The sequence below is a fragment of the Tinamus guttatus genome, unplaced genomic scaffold (assembly GCF_059628265.1).
Source record: "Tinamus guttatus ecotype Peru unplaced genomic scaffold, ASM5962826v1 Tinamus_guttatus_pri_ptg000033l, whole genome shotgun sequence".
NCBI lineage: Eukaryota > Metazoa > Chordata > Aves > Tinamiformes > Tinamidae > Tinamus > Tinamus guttatus.
The window spans coordinates 1121507-1142601 of NW_028288567.1; the positions used below are offsets into that span (position 1 = coordinate 1121507).

At 41.5% G+C, this 21095-nt stretch overlaps 1 protein-coding gene across 1 annotated transcript in view; it reads right to left on the reverse strand.

Moving 5' to 3' along the window:
• Positions 1-21095, reverse strand: part of KCNH1 (potassium voltage-gated channel subfamily H member 1) — a 171015-nt gene that overhangs the window by 111742 nt on the left and 38178 nt on the right. Inside the window, exon 7 of the mRNA XM_088531827.1 lies at positions 9958-10387. Within this exon, the coding sequence (XP_088387953.1) occupies positions 9958-10387 (430 nt within the window). The remainder of the gene's footprint in view (positions 1-9957; positions 10388-21095) is intronic.

Genomic DNA, 21095 nt, shown 5'->3' on the forward strand with positions numbered 1-21095 from the left:
TTCCTGCCCCTTCCCTCTGCACTTCAACACACCAAACTGAATTAGAAGATAAAGGTCCAACAAATGTTCAAGCAATAAGAAGTTTAAGGAATTACACTTTTTCATAGGCTCCCTTGTTAAAAAAAAGGGGCAGAATAAGGCAAGTCCAAAAGCTTTTCCAGTTCCTTATTTCTTGTGAAAGTCTCCCTGTGCAGAGGGAGACAAAGGACGAGCTGCCAGTGCAGGATGGCAAATGTTACAGCAGAGACAGGTCCACAAGTGAGGGTCTGTGCAGGGAAAGGAGAGAAAAGTAGGAGGAAGAAACTCACAGACCACCACAGCAGACAGACCTGGAAACAGGAGAAACATTTCAGCAGATCTAAGTTGTATTTCTGTGAACTGTTCTCAGCAAATGCCACTGTGCATTTTCCACTAACAAAATCATCGCCAAACACCTATGGCTGCTCCGTGCACAAGGACTCACTCTGCCCAGGCACAGACACACAGAGGGCCACTGCAGATCTCACCATTAGGAGGTAGAATTTGGCTCATCTGCCCTCTAGGTGTGAAGCGAATTTTCGAAAACAAAGACTGACTTGCTTTAAAGTAGCAGCAGATGTGTGGCTTCATATTTTATAGTTATTGCACTAAAAATGCAAGCTATCAACAAGTGCTATAATTATAATATGCCTACAGCTTTCAGAATTAATTTAATGACCTGCCTAGAACATCTCAGACAGTTAAAGGTCTTTGGAGGACAGATTGTTAAAAAACACCCAGGCACTGTTTTAAATATTCTTGCAGTAAGTCTTAATTTTACCGGAAAAAAGAAAGCTCACATGAAAATTCATTTTAATTTAATGCAAAAATTGTAACTTAAAAAATGAGTCCTTCTTAAGTCCTATTTTCTCTCCTTCAGTCGGTCTTTGAAGAGTTTGAAGATGTGACCAATCTCCATCTCCTTTGTTCTTTTTTTCAGTAAAAATTCCTCAGGATCTTTCCATTAACAATGAAACCAACTGTGACCATGAACCATTCCACTTACCCGCCCTTATGAAGTGACACGTTTTTGCTTTGCAGGCAGTGGCAGGGGAGGACAAGGTTTGCTCATTATCTAACCAGAAAATTTTACTTCTGCACCAGCCAGGTGCAAGTGGTTTGATTTCAAAGAAGGGAAAAAGTATTTCCAGTTCCTGTGGATGCTCAACTATTTCATTCTTTCCCATAAGGCACTTTGGATTTTAGATCCCACTGGCTGTCAAAACCCTTCGGTTAGAAAAATAAATTTTCTACTTCCTTTCCAGCCAAGAAGACCTATTAATAAAGTTACTTGTCTCCTTGCACATTATTCACACCACTTGCAGCAAGAGTTACTGGACTGTGGATAAAAGATATTGACGTTTTCACATATATTCCATATTTTCTCAGGAGATCTGAGTTTCTTCCATCAGGCTGCAGCTTACAATAGACTATGTCTTCAAACATCAACTCCAGTTCAGGTCTAGAATATTTCAGAGCTCTCAGCCTCAAAAAATAAACCACGTATGACCCACACCACCATCTAAATCCTCTAGGACATTACTTATCTTTTTTACAAACAAAAAATGGGAATTCTTTCTTTAAAATATAAAAACAGACAAATGCATTAAAAATCACTGATCTGGCAAGCCCAACTAATCCTTATTCCTTTGCAACTGCCATGTGACAGCTCATCTAAGTGGTTAGGGACATCTCATGATCCATAAACCACTTAAACCTTACAGCAATGCAAGCTGTTTCCACTCTGACATTTTGAAGCCTATAGCAGGTCTGTCCGAGACTCGTAGCAATTAGACAGTAAAATGACTAGACCCTTTCAAAGATGATGCAGAAACAAAAGGTGCTTCGTGTCTTCTGTCATGTTCCACACATTAGATGATAAGTGACACAATGTGCCAGATGACTGGACTTGCTATTTTGCTTTTTTCCCCCCTCTCTCATGTCTAATTGCATTTTTCTTAGACAGAAACAGACTTTGAAGTACCGATTACTCTTGTGCAAAACCTAGCTCTTGCCCAATATTTCTATCCTTCAACAACAGAGTTGCTTCTTAGGGAAAGGTCTCAAGGACTGAAGAGAGACATGAGTCACACTGTTGTGCCCCACAGGTATCAGCCAACTTCACATGTGTGAACCTGAATAAAACTCCACAAAGATCAATCATGCTCTTCTACATCACATCTTTGCTCCTCGGTAAAAGAGGGTGTCAAAAAGAAAGACACAACTTGGGAAGATTCACCACAAGTTTTGTGATATGGCACCTTTATTTTATGCTTTGAAGTGACTTGCAATGGGGAGACGACAAACCCCCATACCAATAGGGCACTCTTCATATAGCTATGGTCATCGGCTTAGAGATTGTTACAGCATTAGCGCTAGTGTTGCGAACCTGAAAAAACAACCCAGTCTATCTTAGCCCAGAGGCAAAGATTTAGCCTGAAGTTAGTTATTTACATACGTGTCATCTAAAGTCTGCTCTTCTGCTGCTTTTGACAGCAGGGCTTTCTGTTTCAGTAGTAGCAACCGCTTAAAGAATTCTGCAGGCCTCTAATGCCCTTATGCTAAGGAGAGGCAACTTTGAGGAGCTGCAGCTCTAGGTTTGGAGCCGGCTACGCTGTGAAGCCTGTCACACGGCGCGCGTCCCTCCAGCAGCCCCGTCTGCACAGAATCTCAATTACGGAACGCGGCGCGGGCCGCCGCGCGCCGGCTCGGCCACGCGCCTCCGAGATCGCCACCGCGCGCTGGCGCGGCCCCACGCTCACCGATCCCGACTCGCCGCGCTGCAAACGGCCTCCCTCTGGACTCAACTGTCTGGAGGAGAGCTAATGTACACAAAAAGCCTAAAACAGTGTTGTCTATCCATTCTTCAGTATCGCAGTGACTTTTTCTTTCACTCTTACCAGAAGAAAAATCAAGGTATTTTCACACTTTTAGAGACAACCAGCCCAAATCCTGCTCCAATACCCAAACCCTTCTTCTACTGTGCAAAATGATTCACCCAGCTTTTCTCCTGGCCCTACCTCTCTGCTGAAACTCGGTGTAGCACAGAAAGATATTTGCAGCACATCTTGTTCCTTCTAACACAGAAAGTATCCAAGGAAAATAACATTCAGGAATCTCCAAGAAGTTACTTCCCAATTATACCAATAATACTTCAATATCATGAGTAACTTCAAACAACAGCCAAGAAGGCACAGGACGGAGGGGTGAGGGAAGAGACCTGGGAAGATTCCCCCTTTCTTTTCAAAGCCCACTAGCAGAAAAAAAAAAATCAAGTGTTTAAATTGGGAACTCCTAGCTGGTGGTGCTGCTGGTGGCTAACACGGACAAGCATAAGAAGCAATTCCAAACTGATTCACGCGGCGCACGCCAGCCGTCGGCAGTCAACAACTCTCAGTTGCTCCCAAATCTCAGTGGCTGGCAGGAAGCCTGTGGCATCTAAGTCTTTGTTGCATTGCCAAGATTAGTGACAAAAACACAAGTATCCAAGAGATCACTGTCCCAGGAAGAAGGCGGCTTCTTCCTTTCTCAGCTTGTGTCTCAGCCAAAACAGCACATTTGCAATTACTACGAATACAAAAAAGAGACGCCGTGGATTCAAAGTCTGAGACACCTTTGCGCTCAGATGCTGTTTTCACCCGTAGGCCTGAAGGAGCACCAGTGCTAAGGGGATTTTTTCCAGGCACCCTCTCCGGGGCCGCAGCACAAGCGGTGCCGCCAGCAGAGCCCCGCAGGCCGCGCGCCGCACCCGCTCCTCCCGGCCCCGCTGCGTGCGGGAAGCACACGCAGCCGCAGCCCTCTGCTCTCCAGAGCCGACCCGCTGCGTTCCCGGGGGAAAGACGCCTCGGGAGCTCCGCAACCAGGGCGCCGCGGTGCAGCGGGACCGTGCGGGGATACTGCGATAGCAGGAGCAGGCTGTTTCTCTCTCGGTTCCCGGCCATCCACCCTCACCCTGAGGGTGAGTCTGCGCGGCTCCTGTTGCGGGGGTCGCTGCTTCCTCCGCGCGGCCGCCAAGGAGCTGCGCCGAGCTGCGCCGCACGGCACCAGCCGAGGCAGCCGCGCAGCCCTCAGGGACGTCCACGTCTCCAGGAGAGATTGATGCTCCCCTAAACCAGAACTACCTAATTACATTTTAAAATTTTCTTAATGTTGTCCTCATCCGGGCTTTTATGTTTAATGAGAAAGAATTTGTTACTGGAAAACACAAAGCATTTTAGGACTGTTCATCCCTACTCTGCCTGCACAGCAAAGGGGCTCCTGCCATAGGCCCAGATATGACAGCAACAAATGAAAGCCCTCTGCTCTCTGCTACTGCTTAGCAAAGGAAAGGAAAAAGGAAAAAATATTGAATAAAAAAAACAATGTACAACACAACCTGACAGCTTCACTGAACAAAATATGAGAGAACTGTTATTTGGAGGCATATGTCTCCACGGGGAAGAAACTAAAAATTGAAATCACAATTTTTTCAAGTATTATAAACAGAAAATAAATGTCTTTCCACAGACCCAGACAGTGCTTCCAAACTTGTTTTCACATAACATCAGCCTCTCTGAAAGATCACTCTGCAGACATATTTCTTACTAATTAGCAAGTTAGTACCCATCTGTGCAAAGGGATAAGCAAATACGTTTTGATTCATCTAAAATGAATCTGAGGAGTTAATTGCTTTCACTTCCAGTAGGAGCATTTGTATTTCCCTATATGTACACACATGTACTCCAATGTACGGGGCAAAGCCATGCAGGTTGATTTGTTGACAGATGCAAACACAGTCACTGTCTTACAACACTGTAATGTACTGTATGCACATGAAAATGGCTACAGAGGAACAGGAGTTGGGGATCTTATCAGAAACCCCAGGTGTCCACAGAACAGGAATTCTCCAGAGCAGCCACCGGGCACTTGATGTGCTGTCCCTGTTTCCAAATGCGTTTGCCCCAAACAGATCCCCCCACGCAGCTGATCTTCCCGAATGAGCTCCCTCCAACTGCACCGCAGCGGGATGGAGCCACCCTTCCTTCTGCAAGGTCCCTGTCCTAACCTTTTTACCAGGCCAATGCTTGTACTGGCCACTCCCACTCTCTGTCTTTTATTTAAAACAGTCACCTGGCTTTATGATTTGCCATAGAGGAAGATTAAATAGAAAGGAAAAGGAAAGCAGTGGGTGGCACCCACAAAAAAGGGATACCTACTTTTTTTCTGACATTGCAGTAAAGTGCTATTGCCAGTGGTCAATGGGGCTTGGAAGAGTTAACGCAACACAGACATTTCTGCCACAGGACTGGCCTTAAAGCGGGAGGGAGTGTGGAGCAGAAGAAGGCATATCAGTAGCTGAGCAGAGGAAAAAACAAATGGTGTGTTATGGAAAATGGCACGTAATTACACAGTGCTCGTTCCCTCGGTCTGTGCATGAGCATACGAAACACACGCAGGGTACTGCTTATAAACAGCTCTGATTTTCAAATACCTGTAATATTCCTGGCCCTGCTGACACAAATGTCCTGTTTTGATGGCAGCACAGCCCCGTGCTGACTGAACCAGAAGCCTGTCAGGTGGTTTTCCACTGGAGAAGACAAACACATCTCTAAAGTTACTCCTTTATTTACAAGCAATTCCAGTCCCAAAACAGAGAGGTTCACCTCACAGCGCTCCAAGAGCAAAGGAAAAAAAAGGGCACAGCCTTTCCTCTCCAGAAACTTCTCCTAACATTCAGCTGGCAAACCAAGCGAAGAAAAACCCACCCCAAAACCAAGGCTGCGAGAAACAGGCACCTGTAACAGAACTGTGGCCCCTGGCAATGCTCCTCAGCACGCGCTGCTCCGAGCCTCCCCAAGACAAGAGCACTTTGTGCCATCAAATCCATTCTACTAAAGTGACTGTAAAAAAAATAAAATGAGCAGAAAAACACATGTTGCACATGTGGGAGACCGGAGCGATGCCCAGGCTAGAGCCATGTCAAGGGGAAGCCTAGGCTTCCTATTAGCATGTGTCTAAAAGGAGTTTTATTATTTATTCGCAGTTGAGAGGTTAATCGGCCCACAGGGAAAGAATAGCCTCCTCTTAGAGGCTACTACTAAAAGTATAATTTTCCGGCAATTGTTTTAAAATATTAATTTTTATATATTTCTCCTTAAGTCACTTTTTTTTTGGTGATACTACAGTGGCCGTTCTGGAATCTCAAAAGGAATCCTGCTGTCACACCATCTCATGCAATGAAACAAAAAAGCGATCAGCATCTTCAGGGAGAAAAGAAGTGACATTTCAGTTTCCCATTTCACATGGAAAAGGTTGTAAAACAACTGGCACTTTACTTATTTCCCTGGAGCATATGTGTGTGTGTGTATTTTTGCCCAGACCACACACACCTACTCCAAAAAGCAGATAAATCCACGCAGTTCTTAAAAGCTTATCCTTTAGCAGGGAAGTAAATGGAGCAGGAAATCTGAGGATGGGCTCTGCAAATCCCACCTATGCTCAGCTGGAGTTTTAGGTGGTCCAAGAGCCAGGCTCTCTCTCCACCCTTCACGGAGAGAAAACACCAAAAGAGGAGACACGAGCGCTGCTGCCCTCAGGCACCACTCGAGCCCCGTCTGGAGAAGCCCGTGCGCACACGATGCTGCTGCAGCTGTGGGGCAGAGAAGAAGGACCTTTGGAACAACCCTACATTTCTGTGCTTACTTTTTAATAAAATGAGCTTGTTCTTTTCCACTAACGGCCAAAGCTGTGTTGCCACATTGAGCATCCCTTAGCTGTTATGGAGCTTGTCACAGTTTAAAGATACTCACTCAACTGCAGGATCCAACCCAATCCAGAAAATATTTATTTTACAGGTGCATATGGAATAGTCCCTACTCCACTACTTCCAGGTTCCTTTCAGTTCCTACAGCAATCAGATCTGAAGTGATGAGAAACTACCACAACACAGCCCTCTGGTTTCTTTTAAATCTATTTTGTGCCAAAGTCAAGAGATTTATGATAAAACTCCACTTGCTCATTAAAGTATTTTTTACCCCAAATAAGTAATTTATTGCATAGGAACCTTTATTAACAAACAAACGTTTCCAGCCTTTTGAAAGCTACCTGTGAAGGATTTGCTTTTCAGTACACACACATCCAGCTAGTATAAGCATGACCCACAGTCTTTGTAACATTTCTTATTTTTGAGACAAGCATTACTGGGTGGATACTAGAACAAACGCAGTATTAATAGCAAAGTATAAGAGAAAAGTCATAAAACCTTCACTAGTAGTGGTGGGTGGCAGCACCTTGGCAGGACTCATGGGGGTTGCTTGCTTCTGGCACGCGGGGCAACGGCAGCCCTGCCCATCCCATTGGAATGATCTGATGCCAGGAAAATGAGGAGTGCAATAAGCCCTGGTAGCCACTGTGAGATAAGCGAGTTGTCCAGCTCACATGAAACATGTCGGCTGGCCAGGGACAAATGGAGATCTTCCTGTGACACACAAAAGCTTTAGCCAGACAGTTTCTCTCCCCTCCCGACATGTTACATACCTTTCAGGCTCCCAACAGAGGAGACAGAGTCCTTACAAAACAGCCCCAGATCAGTGCCTGAGACTTCAATTCTACAGAAGAAATAACATAATTTTAACACAAAATTTTACCATGAAGGAAAGCCAATCAGCTGCTCAGCTCTAGCCACCTGCAATGTGCCTATTTTGTTCTGAGGAAGTGGCAGAGCTCAAAGCCAGAAGCTCCACATCAGGCACACAGCGCGGAGCTGTGGGGCTGAACACGCCAATACCAGTGAGGGCTCCTGCTCTCATCATGGCATGTGGCTCCTCCTAGAGATACATCAGTATTCACAGTATTATTCTAACTATACCAAAGTATCACCCTAACACATGCAGGAAGAGGCAAAGACAATTTTCAAAATTCTGCTGAGCTTGAAAGGAATTCGTTATGGAGAAAGGCAGAGGGCAGGGGGATGGAAAGCTGCTTACTTCCTCCCTGCTGAAATTCAGAGAAAGACTGCATCAGAACTTCTCCAAAACCTGCTGCTCCCCTTTGGAAGGCTCCTCACTGCCGCAAAGCGCCAGGCTACCGAGACAGAAGGGTCTCTGCAAGCCTCCGCCTAACAGGCAGTGGCGCTTCTGCTCCCCAAGTCTCCAAGTCAAAAGGGTTTCCACCTTTGCTACCAGCATGCTGAAAGCAATTGAGATGCCATTAAGGCCAGAGGGGGAAACTGAAGAACTGGATTACTCAGCTGCAATTCACACACATACATACATGAACAGTCCTAATGATTCCCAAGTAGTTGTCCATAGGATAAAGGTGCACAGATACGCAGACATTAACGAGGTTAGATGTTTAAGGTTCCAGAAGGCCAATAAAGTACAAACAAAACTGTTTGCATCAAATCCGATTGTGTTCATGAGACAGTGATCTGGCAATTTTAAATCTCTATTTTTTTATTTTTATTTTTTACAGTTTGCAGAAATTAAAGTTAATTTTAGAGTCCAAAACAGATATCTATCAATATTAAATTCATAAATTCTGCTTATGTACACATTACTTCCAAATATCTTCAGTTTGGGGCAGGTATGACTCCCAAACATCCCCAAGTACATCCTGGTTTTTATGGAGATTATAGTCATTGAGTACACAGGCAGCAAATATTTTTCTTGTCTAGCTAGTTTAATGAGCATAACATAATGAGCAACAGGCCAAAGGCCAGGATATCTCCTCCAAAACAGGTACCTTCACCAGCACGCATGCCTGGAAGACGGCTTTCCGCTGCGCTGCTACATTGCCCAGTGCGCTTCTCGTGAGGAAACAGCTTAATTGTCTCCAAATTACACAAATTGAATTTCTGCAAACAGTGTCTTTTAATGGGATGACAGAACTCAGCAGTGGGAGAAAGCTAGAACAAACAATTAACAATTTTTATAGCTAAAAAAAAATCCGAATTCCTACCTGAAAAGTAATACATTCCTTTCTACTTTCTGTCACTAACGATCAATCTCCTTTAAGATGTAATTTTAGTACATGATTTCATTGTTGCTGTAGGATGACACATACATCAGAATAGAGGCTGCATGCTTGTGTCATAGGAGGCTACTGGGTTTTGTTCTGTATTTGGTTTTAATTTTCTGCTTAGCAAGGCTTATCTTTTTTCTCCTTTAGATGGAATGCTATCCTGCACATGCTTCTTTCTCTTTACATATACTAATAAGTTCTTTCATCTGTGAAACAGCAATTTCCCCCTATTTTGGCCCCAGTTCCATGCTTTTATCTAGAAAAATCATGCCTTCGTTTAGAGGGGTCAAAGCACAGCTCCTATCTGCACGCAGCTCTCAAAGAATTTGAGTGCAGATCCTGCAGTGAAGTGACGCAGCAGGACCAAAAGCTGGGCAGCTGCACAAGGTGAATCCCTGGCTACTGGAAAGTGTGAGTCAGAAGAGGTGCCCAAGGCCAGCTGTATCCTGGTTGCTTTGGGATCGGAGCGTGCGCTCAGCTCACGGTGGAGTTTGTGGCCTCTCTAAAGCTCCCTCTGTCTCTTTCTCACAAGATGCTCCCGGGCCACCCCCACAGCTCTCGGACATGCAAAGATTTTGCCACATACCAAACATGCCATACAATAAGGTGGTCTATGCTCATTCTGGTACATTAGTTTTTCATACTTCATATTTACACATTTTGTTGTTTACTTATTACAGTAACAAAATTGAAAGGGTTGTTTCTATATCAAATGAATTTTTACTACTCATAGTAATACTTCCACTTATTCCACTCACTTACTCACAATTTCAAAATTACCCATTAAGACAGTGTGTGGTAACCAAATTACCACCAAAAAAATACTCTTTAACTGCTTAATAATATTTGAGGTGATTCCAGAGCCATCCTATTCATACTCAGCATTCACAACACATTGCTATCTAGCAGAGTGCAAGAGACAGAATCTCTAATACTTACAGCCAATCATCATCATAGCGACAGCAAAGATCTTCTCTCCATCTGTAGTTGGGGCAATGTTCCCAAATCCAACGCTGGTGAGGCTGGTCATCGTAAAATACAAGGAGGAGATATAGACCGAATCTTTGCTTGGCCCGCCTTCCCATTTCCCAAAGCCTGACGCGTTAAACCGGTACGGTGTTCCTATCGACATGCCCAGCTGATAGAGCCAGCTCTCGGGTCGGATTGTGTTTGTATCCTCATCGATAACTTCATAGTCTCCTATGCTGTACCAAATGCAGGCCAGCCAGTGCGCGGCAAGACCAAACACACACACCAGCAGGACCAAGACCGCTGCTCCGTATTCAATGTAATGGTCCAGTTTCCGAGCTACACGACCCAGTCGAAGCAGCCTGACCACTTTAAGTGAGCTGAAGAGGCTACTGATTCCCTAGAAGGATAAAGCATAACGGGCCATTAGAATTCGTCATTAAAGCAACAATATTCACAATCAGCATTTGCAAAGACAGGGGCTGAGCTATCACAAATACTTGTTGATCAGGTAACATCTGAAAAATGAGATGGTGAAACGCGAAAAGGATAGCGACCTTTCTTGGGGATGGACACATGCATCCTTGTCTTGATGTACTAACACTTTGTGGGCTGCTCTCTGAACTCGTATTTTCAGAGAGTTTGTAGGCCTATGAATACCTTTGCAAAGGCTGCAAATGACAGGCTATTTCTTGCATGCCTAGTTGTACAAGGAAACTGTCCCTGAGCATCCTGATGCTATTTTGAGGCTGACTGAAAATAAATGCAAAAGTCGTTGACCATTAAATTACACAAATCTAATGCTTGAGAGAATAGTAAGACAACTATCAAATTCATTCCAGCATCTGGAGTCAGGAACTTCTTAGGGCTCCTTCTGACTCTATCATCGACTCTCCTTATGGTCCTGGACAAGACATGTCCTCTCATTTCTCAAAGATGTTAACAGAGTTGGCGACATTTAGCTCAGACATATCAAGAAAATAAATAAGAAAGGCCAAAATGCTGAAAGGATCTGGTGGTTTGCAATTTCTCAGTCTAATAGTGCATCTCCTGCTTATGGGATACTTTCCCATAAGTATTCACCCACTGAAAAACAGCCCTCGTTTCTCTAATGGACTACAGAAAATTTAAGTATTTCAAATACCTCCCTGTCTAATCCCCACATTATTACTCTTCATGACATCTTTGCTATCAATATAGTATTTCAATATGATATTCATGCTAAAAAACATAATTAAGACAGCATATAGAATTTCATATTGTAACTTTTATACAGATTTGCATTCCCATTCACAAGAAAAGAAATTTTAAAAAAATTGGGAAACAAGACAATCTGAATAGCCTTTTAATATAAAGACCCGTTTTTTTTCCTCCACTCCCCCTTATCAGGAAGGTTTTTATCCATAGAAGTCTGATTAAAATTTAAGCAGACTGGTTAACTATTTCTGGAAACGCATAATTGCATACTTCTGGTCACCAACTTTTACTGGAAGTTTGTTTATTCCTGTATAAAAATGACCACTTCAGTGTCTTTAGCTGGTTCAACGCACTAGCAGGGATGTTTTATTAAATAATTACATAAAGTATATTGACTTATGTTCCCCAGCACAGCAGTAATGCATTTCCCCTTTATTTCATGAATATGTCATGATCATATTGACTCATTTTCAGAGACAGATGTAGTTTGTTACTTTGGGACAGACTATCAATTTCCATTAACTATTTGGACAAGGTTTAACACAGTCTGGGGGAAGGGAGAAAGAACCAAAGATAAAAAAACAAAGCAGCAGTTCTTTAAATCAAAGATATCTACAGAGATCTAGAAAAGACCAAAGTGATGCGATATTTTCAGGATTATTTTTGTCAAGGTTTTTTAAGTCATTATGCAAAACATTTCAGAAACTATGAAAGAATTCCCATTTCCCATTCCCCACTCCTTCCATGCTTTGTTATTTGTAAACCACACCTCAAAACCTTGATGTCAACTGGAAGGATATGGTACGAATGTATAAGGCCTTCATTTCCAAGAAAGGGAAAGTGGATACCTCTGAGGATCCAGTATGGAAATAAAAGCAGTAACACTGGATATACAAGTCTCAAAGTGACAATAACATACGGCCTCTGCCTTCTCCATCTCTGCATTCTGATATTACAACATGGAAAATGCAGATCTTTTTCTTCAGCCCCAATGCCTATTTCTCCTTTTTTTTAAAAAAAAAATAAACTTTAATAGCAAAATAGTATTACATTACACTTTGAGAAGTCTTTAATAACAGAGAAAGTGATTCTACCAAATTTTGACCAGAAGTAGACAGAATTGTACAGAAAGTATTTAGTTACAAAAAGATTGATTTATTTTTGGTGAGAGAATATACTTGATGTTCTTACTAGTCATAATATTTCATGCGACTGCATTGCCAATAATATTCTTAAAGTTCAGAAAAGGCAAAAAAATAGCATTGATTTTAATTTCTGCAATAACAATATTTTCTATTTGATTTCCTTGGGGAGGAATAGGGCTTGTCTATTCTAAATGGTTTGATATTAAGAAGAAGAAATACCCAGGAAGATAATTATTTATACAACAGTCTTAATACCCAAATCACACAATTTCAAACAATATAAACAATGGAAAGTTAACAGACCATTTTGTAGACGATACAGTAGGAAAAAAAAATAAGATCATTCTTCTTAAAACAGCGCTTTTGTCACTAAGTTTAGCAAGTAATATTCTAATACTTACAGGAATAGACCTGCTGGATTCAAACTGACATTTTTAGATTACCGCTTTCCAAAATAGAACTGTACTTTTTAGATTACTGGCCATTTTAATGCTCTTATCACTGCAGATTTTTTAAAATGCTGTTATCATACAGATGGCTCCCAGACGTCATCCAGAAGAAAAGCCTGAACTCAATGTGCTTTTTTCACGTGGTCCGCCCTCTTAGCTTTGCTACTCCCACAAGCCTTGGGAGGCAAAATGAGAGACATCCAAAGGAGGAACCCAAAGGCCCTTCTGCCCCAAAGGAAACCTAGTGGCTCCAGTCCATAAGGAGCTGGAAGGTGCAGGAAAGGTCTCGAGCAGGTACCTCCAGGCTCTCTGTCCTAAAGCAGCACCATAAGGAAGGAGACTGTGTGTGGTAGATGGAGAAAGGACAAAACTGTGGAATATCCCACAAAGTCCTATCTGGGCCTGGCTTCCTCAGGCACATTTCCACCCATTCATACTCTGTTCAACAGGTCCCTTCTCCAGGGGGCATGGGGAATATGCAGTCTGTTATATTGCCAGGGTAGAAAAAGAATGAACAGTTGCGAGATGTTTGTTTCAGGGATCAAATGCAGGAGAAAATGATGGATTTCACATCACCAATATGCCAAATTGTTTGAAGTAACTGAATTAACCAAATAAAGATGCTACTACTGATATCTGCATATAGTTGACATATAGGTGTTGACAGATATTTAATATCCTGATAGTTTTACTTTTATTGCTGGTGATGGCTGATGCCTGAAAATTGAGGAATCCTTAGCAAGTCCCCTCCAAACCAAAGGGATGGCTCAAAACACTGGCAGCCAGAAGAAATAACTAGAGCTGCACCTAAAGCACGTTATAGAACCAGGTCACCCCTCATGAGAGCTGGAGTGAAGCAGGACACACATTTTACACTAGAGAAAAAGCTGCAGAAGTTTATCCATGAAATACTTCCTAAACTAAATCTCCATGCACAATTTCTCATAAGTTAAACCTCCTTGCTAGACACAGCACATTTGTACCCAGGTGTTTTTTTCTACAGGATATGATCTACCCTCCTTGTGTTTCTTGTTGGTATCTCAGCTGTGTCAGTAACTTTCTTTCAAAACAGAGCAGTCAAGGTACCCCTGTTCTAGCTCAGGCTTCCCAACCCAACAACCTACAGCCTCGGTCAAGACAATATAAATTTTTCACCATTACTTCCCTATCCATAAAAAAAATGGATAGAGAAGAGGCACTGTGAAGAATTACTTTGTGAAGTGTTTTGAGAACCTAAGGGTTATAGCAGAGGAATTACTAGTTATTTGTATCACTACAGACTCTTGGAACAGAAAAAGTGAGTACTATAATGCTAGATTCTGTATAAATAAAGTTATTAATTTTGCATGGCAAAAACATGCAAAAACAAACTCAACTCATGATTCATTGAAGAGCAGAGTTCCATCTTAAAAATCGAAAACTGTTTAAAGGTTGCTTGCCTAAAAACAGCAACAAAAATGAGTAACAGACAAAACAGAAATAATTCATTCTCCCTTCCAAAGACAACACAGAACGAACATCTTCAGGAAGGAGGTAAAATGCCACTTCTATCCCCTCTCCCACAGCTTTACTGCAGGCAGGACTTCGGCAGTAAACTCAATTTGCATGAATACTGCAGTCGGCAGTATTCACTTTTTAGACCATTTCATACTATCCACATGTGCAGAAAGAAAATGCACTCATCCCAAGTATCATTTTTTTCTAGTCTCAAAGAGAGAATAATTTGTTTCCCACTTCCTATTTATTTTAATGTAAGAAATACTCCGTATTGACATGAATCTGGTCTAAGTCATCCAACATCTGTAATAACTGTCTAATCATTCAAAATATGTAACATCCTCTCACATGTAACAACTTAAGTTTTGGTTCCACCTTTGAAAAGAGAATTGAAGAGAGAAGCAAGAGATTTAAAGCTAATCAATAAAAGAATAAATTAATTATTCATCCAAAAAAGGGAGTCAATGAACCAAATTTATCAGCAGCACAAGTGAGGTGGGAGCCACAGAAAGCAAAGCCCTGTTTCTTGACCTCAGACTCCCACCCGAGCTGTGGGGCAGGCGGGCTACGCACACCCGCGGCAGCACTTGCCAGCAGGCCTTTAGCAGGACTTCTCAGTTTTGTTATTTCCCTCTTCTGATTGCCTTAATTAGGCCTGAGAACATGACCTTTCCTACAGACTGCCATATTTAGCAGTCAGCAGACGAGATAACATTATGCTCACAGGTCAAAATCAATACCTAAATCCTCTCATTACTGCTGTGGCTCTCAATACTGAAGAAAGCAGCTCTCTAGGCTCACAAAACTTGTTTTAGTCAGACATCTCAGGGCTTGGTTAGAATCCAGACAGAAGCAGCAACTAAGCATCCATAAGGGCACCGGGTATGACAAGAGACGAAAAGCCTGATTATTATTTTATATCCACTATATCCATGCTTGCCTGACACACACACTAAAATAAAACAAAGCAAACAAACAAACAAAACACCTTCAAGAGGAAGAACCAGCACAAAGATGACACCTAAGTAAACTACAAATCTTGTAAAGTGTTATTCCTTATCCCACTTGTCACACTAGAAAAATCAAAAACTTCCTCCTAACAGGCACCTTATCTGCCTCCCAACACTTCTCGTTCAAACAGTCAGCTCCAGAGCTTTTTATTTATCTTGAAGAGGCAAAACACCCAGATAATGTTAGTGATATCTAATACTACTCCATCTGAAATTCTAATCCAATGTCTAGTATGAAATAGTCTATAACACAACCATTTAGCTACTCAAATAAATGCTTCTTGCTGTCTTATCTGACTTGCTGCCTCAGATCGATGCAAATAGTCTAAATCAGAAAAAAAAAACCCACAGAGGGCACCTGATCTAGTGTCTGAAACAAGCTTCCCTTTACATGCAGTGTAAGGATCACGCTAATAACTGCTTTTTGAAATAATTCAGAATCTAATAAATTCAATTAGCTCTCCTTCTTGGATAAAGGCTATCGCCATACATTATCACTGAAAATGTAATTCAGCATTTTAATTCCTTTAGCCTTATACAGATTGAATAGCTTGTGTGGAGCACTATTCTGTCTTTCACAGTATGATAAATCATGTCCTGCATTTCAAAGCTGTAAGAAAGTAGCCTTGAAACCCAATAATGCCCCTTCTTATCTGTGTCTTAGCCTAATCTGAACATTAGTAGTGTGGAAGAGGCACTAACTGGCATCTCGACACTGACGAGCAGAACCTGCAGAGCAGGTGGTGGGCAAGGATGCAGCAGGGCATCCTTCTCTGGTATTCACTTTTGGGAAGGGATATCCACTGGCAGCCAGCGCGGATACATATGAACCACCAAGGTTCATATGCACGAGCCTGGGGGACAATAGGGGAGTCAGCAGAACTTAAACGAATTTAACACTTACAGCAGGCTTGCTACACAGGACAGGATATAATCCTAAATTGGTTACCCAATAGTAGAGCAGTGCAGTGCCTACGTGTGACACCAACACGCTTTGGAAAGCAGGCTTTGGAAGGAAAGGGGGGCTCTGCTTTGACAGGCTAGCGTAAAGGAGGCACCTAAGCAGCAGCACAAAAGCTGGACTTTTAAGGCAAAAAGTTAAAGGAAATCACTGTTTTATTGAAAAAATGGGTGAAATTTTGTAGAGACAGACACAAACTGGATCAAATTCTCCAGAAACTGAACAGTAAGCGGTCCTCTGCCGCTCTGGTTTCTCCTGGCAATCTGTTTTACCTCATAGATTTCTTGGGCCTGCCTGCCCGTTAAGGAGCAATTCCTGGCCATCACAACCCCTCGGGGCCAGGTTAACAGCTCCCCTCCTTTGGTGGCATCTCCTTTCCCTTGTGCCTGTCTCCTTCCACAAGTGAAAGCCCCCAGGCTCCACGTGATGCCCCCAGCTCCACCACAGAGGGACCCCAACAGCCCAGCCCCACTCCCAGCGCCGCGGACAGCGCGGGCGCTACCCTTCCTCCTAGGGCACTCTCCTATGGCGCTGGCGTCTCTCACCAGGGGACACCCAACCGAGTGCCCCTCGACTCTCCCCATAAAGCACCCGTGAGGAGGAACCCACGCTGGGGCGTCTCGCTCATCCCTCTCGCCTACAGTCGGCACGTCCCAGAGCTGCGTTTTGCCGACCTCCCCTCTGCGCTCGGGTCGCACTCCGCAGCATTTAGCTGCTCTGTTAGGGCATCTGAAATCACATTAGAAATGCTTTAATTTTAATTAGCCATGGAAAAATATTTGCTCATTACCAGATATATCAATAGACTCGCATCCAAAGCACTTCTAGTATTTCCCAATTAGACAGATCCAAATAGGACAGATGAATGACAGAGCTTTCAACTGACTTTCAAATTACAGCTATTTAAAGCTTAAAAGACTCTTAACATTTGTATTTTTCAGTCTGCAAATTAAATTATCCAAAATCTTTCCTTTTCAGGCCCCTCTATTTCACAAAACTGTAAGTATCATGATAATTTACTTCCTTGCCCCTTATAGCAAACAAACGAGAAAACAGTGCTTGGAAAGTTGCATGCATTTCCGTGTAGCTGCTGCAGTGATTCCTAGAGAACTAATTTGTATTAGAGCGAGAGATTATTCCACTAATAAGGTTTAAATTAATCTATTGCAAAAGTATTGGCTCACCAGTTGCCAGACATCTGACCAGCAACACATTCCTTTTTTCCTCTCTCATACCTCACTATTTACTTTCAGGCTACGCTATGCTCACTTAGCACTAAATTGCTTAACTTACTTCTATTATTAGTATATTGTGTTTTTTCTTTTCTAGGACTTTTTAACCATAAATTCCTTCCTTTGACAGTTATACATCTTCTTTATTTTAATACTAATTTCTCTTCTACTAATACAGTTAAGCTAACACTCGATCATTTATATATGAATATATAAATATAAATATATAAATTCATATATAAATTATATATATACACATATATATTTATATATTCATATATAAATGATCTAGTGTATATATTTTTTTTCATGTATTCCTGACGACCTTTTACTGTTCTTTTATTTCTCTTCTACCTCAACTAATAAGAGACATGTATGGTTTTCAGTTTGGTATCAGCCGACAATTGATCATATTGTTTCATTCAAATGCAGATAGCAATTTTATTACAAATTCCCTATTCCAGAGATTTATTTGGTGGTGACATGACTAGATTCCACTCCTGCCATGTGATTTCACAACAACAGTGTCACATGTAATAAGTCAAAATTTTTCCAACATAAATTATATCTTACGATATTATGGCTGAAAACCACAGTTTAAAATTGCTTAAGCTGACACTGCAAAAATATGCTTCAACTTGCCTGTGGAATTCAAGGTCTTAAGCTGAACTGTTCTTGACCAAAAAAATGGAATTTTCTTTAAGCCTGTTCCTTATTAAATCTACCGATTGATGTTTCGATAAAGATAGCATTAAGATGACTGAAGATATCTTTCAAGAAAGATAACATTATTCCCCAAAGTAGATGGCATTTCCTTAAGTGAGGAAAAATACTAATTACTGCAAAAGATTACTGTCAAATGTTACTCTGATCATTCAAATTCTAGAGAAACTGATACCAGATACTTGGAGGACTCTGCAAACATTGTGCCAATATTTTCATCTTACTCAAAGTAGAATATATTCTATTGATTTAATGGCAGGAAATCCAAGTCTAGCATTATGTTTATTCATCAATCATTGGAGTGCTTTCTTCTTGAGAAGTTCTACAGCAGGTCAAGAATGTGACTTGTATTTAACTGTAAAATCAGTTCACTGTATAGAAAGGGCAGGAAGAGCTTTTACTACTTTTCTTTCACTTTTTCATTTGGGTAACCATGGAAATTTCCCTGCATCTATATGTGTATATATACATATATATATATATATACACACACACAAACACACATATCATTTGTTGAATTTTCTTAGTGTCTAAAAAGGCGGTACAGTGTTCTGTCTGTTTGCGCATGGCACCTGAGACCAGAAAATTCAAACATTCACATATTTAAATCTATTGCCTTGAAAAAAAAAATCATTACTTTTTTTTTTCTGTCTTCATCTATAGACATGGCTATTTAGAATTAAGTGCCTCTTGTACTAATTGCAATTATTAATAGTTGCATTGATTAATTGTTAATGAATTCAAATTCAACTTTATGGACAAAATATTCCCAACAGTGCAGAGGCAAAACTGGAATTTCAATTATATAAAAAACTTTGAGAATCAAAAATATTCTAATGTTCCAAATTGCAACAAACGCCAAGAATTATGGACAACAAAGATGTCGCACTCATTTTGTTTCAAAATATATTTTCCATTATATTTTACAACAGAACAATCTAAATTGCAAAATAAGCTGCTTCAAAATGGAAAAGAAAAATCAAAATATTCTAAACGAATCTGAACTTTCCTAAATCAAGTTCTTTTAAAAATATCAAGCAACTCTCATTCCCTCATTTCCTGTGAAATTTTAGATCTTATTGGTGGAACACCTTAGAGATGACAAAAATTACTTCATTATTATTAGCCTGTTTTCTGCAAGAGGGTCCCAAAATTTTCCAAAGAGGTAAAAAGGCTGTGAAACACACTGACCTCACAGCTTCATACTTCATCCCACGCAAATCAATCCATTTTATCCATCATGGGAAGTATGGCACTCTTAAGAACAAACTGGCTTCTCAGGTTAGCTCGTTCAAGACACCCTCAGTGTCTTCAGTGACAGTTCTTTTTCTACAGAAAGTTATAGCAGGCAGAAAAAAACATGGCTGGGCATAGTTCGTCTCCCAACATAGTTTGATCCCAACATAGTTTGATCTCCCTTTGCAACATGGACTGCAACAAAGCAAACAGGATTCTGTTTCATCTTGCTTAAAATTGTATATGGAAAATACTGGAAGAGGAAAATGGGAATTTATAGCCTTTATCTCATTCTATGACCACTGCTGACACAGGGCATCATTTAATATCTATTTTTTTTTAAAGAGGCTATTTACTGGAAGCAGTAAAAACAATTCCAGACTTTCAATGTGAAATTCGCTGTCCCTGCAGCAGCCAGGGCCACCTACTGACTCCACTCTCACAGTTCCATGAAAGTTACCTTTAATAAAATCAAAATAGCACCTGGGTAGTAAGCCAGCTTGGCCACTCCACTTCTAATCAGAGCACTGCAGCCCAGCATCCTTTTTATTTTTATTTAAAAGGTAACTCCCAGCTGTGAACTAATATGATGTGAAGTCCAGAGTGAATGAGAAGACAGCAAGTCTGAAAGAGACTGGTCCACAAGGGAGTTGTCTACAGAGCAGAGAAGGAGGTCTAAACTGGCGCCTTTCTACCTTCAAGACTCCTTGAATGTGGCTTTCTTCTTTAATAAAAGGTTATCTTTTTCTCCACAGGCAGTTCATGAACCAGTGATCAGCATACACTGTTCCAAATCCTCACCTGATGTGCTCTGCATCATTCTGCTGAAGTTCTTGGCAAATCCCCTAAGGTCCTGTAAACCAGTCTATGAGCCCTTAACAGAAGTACAGCAATTTACACCAGTGGAAAACTCTGCTCTAATGACCCTGCAATGATTTATACCAGCTGAATGTCAGAACCCACTAGAGGAAAAAGAGATGAACAGTCTTGAAAGGACAGCATGAAGAAGAATGTTTTTTTTTTTTTCCTTGGGCATGATGGCTAGAATAACTAAAACCAACACTGTTACACTGATTAAAGAGTCTGTTGAAGAGCCACAGGAAAACTAAAGTACCAATCAGCTGCTCATCATGGCAAGGCAGCAGGAAGACTAAGAACCTGGAGAAATTCAAAGTAGCATAGCATTAATTTCTCTGTAGAATCACGGCCATGAGTCCCAGTGTATCTGTGCTCAGCCTGAGGGCTGTGTCATAGCCCTCACAGCCACTGGTATGGACATAGCCATGTCACAGCCACTGGTACAGACATATTCCTCAGGGATGTCCCACAGGTCACATCACCAGACTACAGTTATGAAATGTCTCTCCAGCAAAATCATTAGCAGGTTGCTAGTATCTGTGGAGAGAGTGCGACAGTTGTTTTCTTTTAGCTCTCAGTGTAAATGCTGGATATTGGCAAATCACTCTGTCTGCTGCTGTCTCAGTGCAACAATGCAGTAAAATGTAAAAGCACTGCACGGGAACCTGCAGGCTGGCGGCACTTTATGACAAACAAATATTTAAGGACAGGTTCTTACCAAGTTTTTTTCTTTAGATGATCTCATTCGTGTTATTTCAGTCTGTAGCTTTATATAAAATGAAAGCTTCTCTAGGGAATTA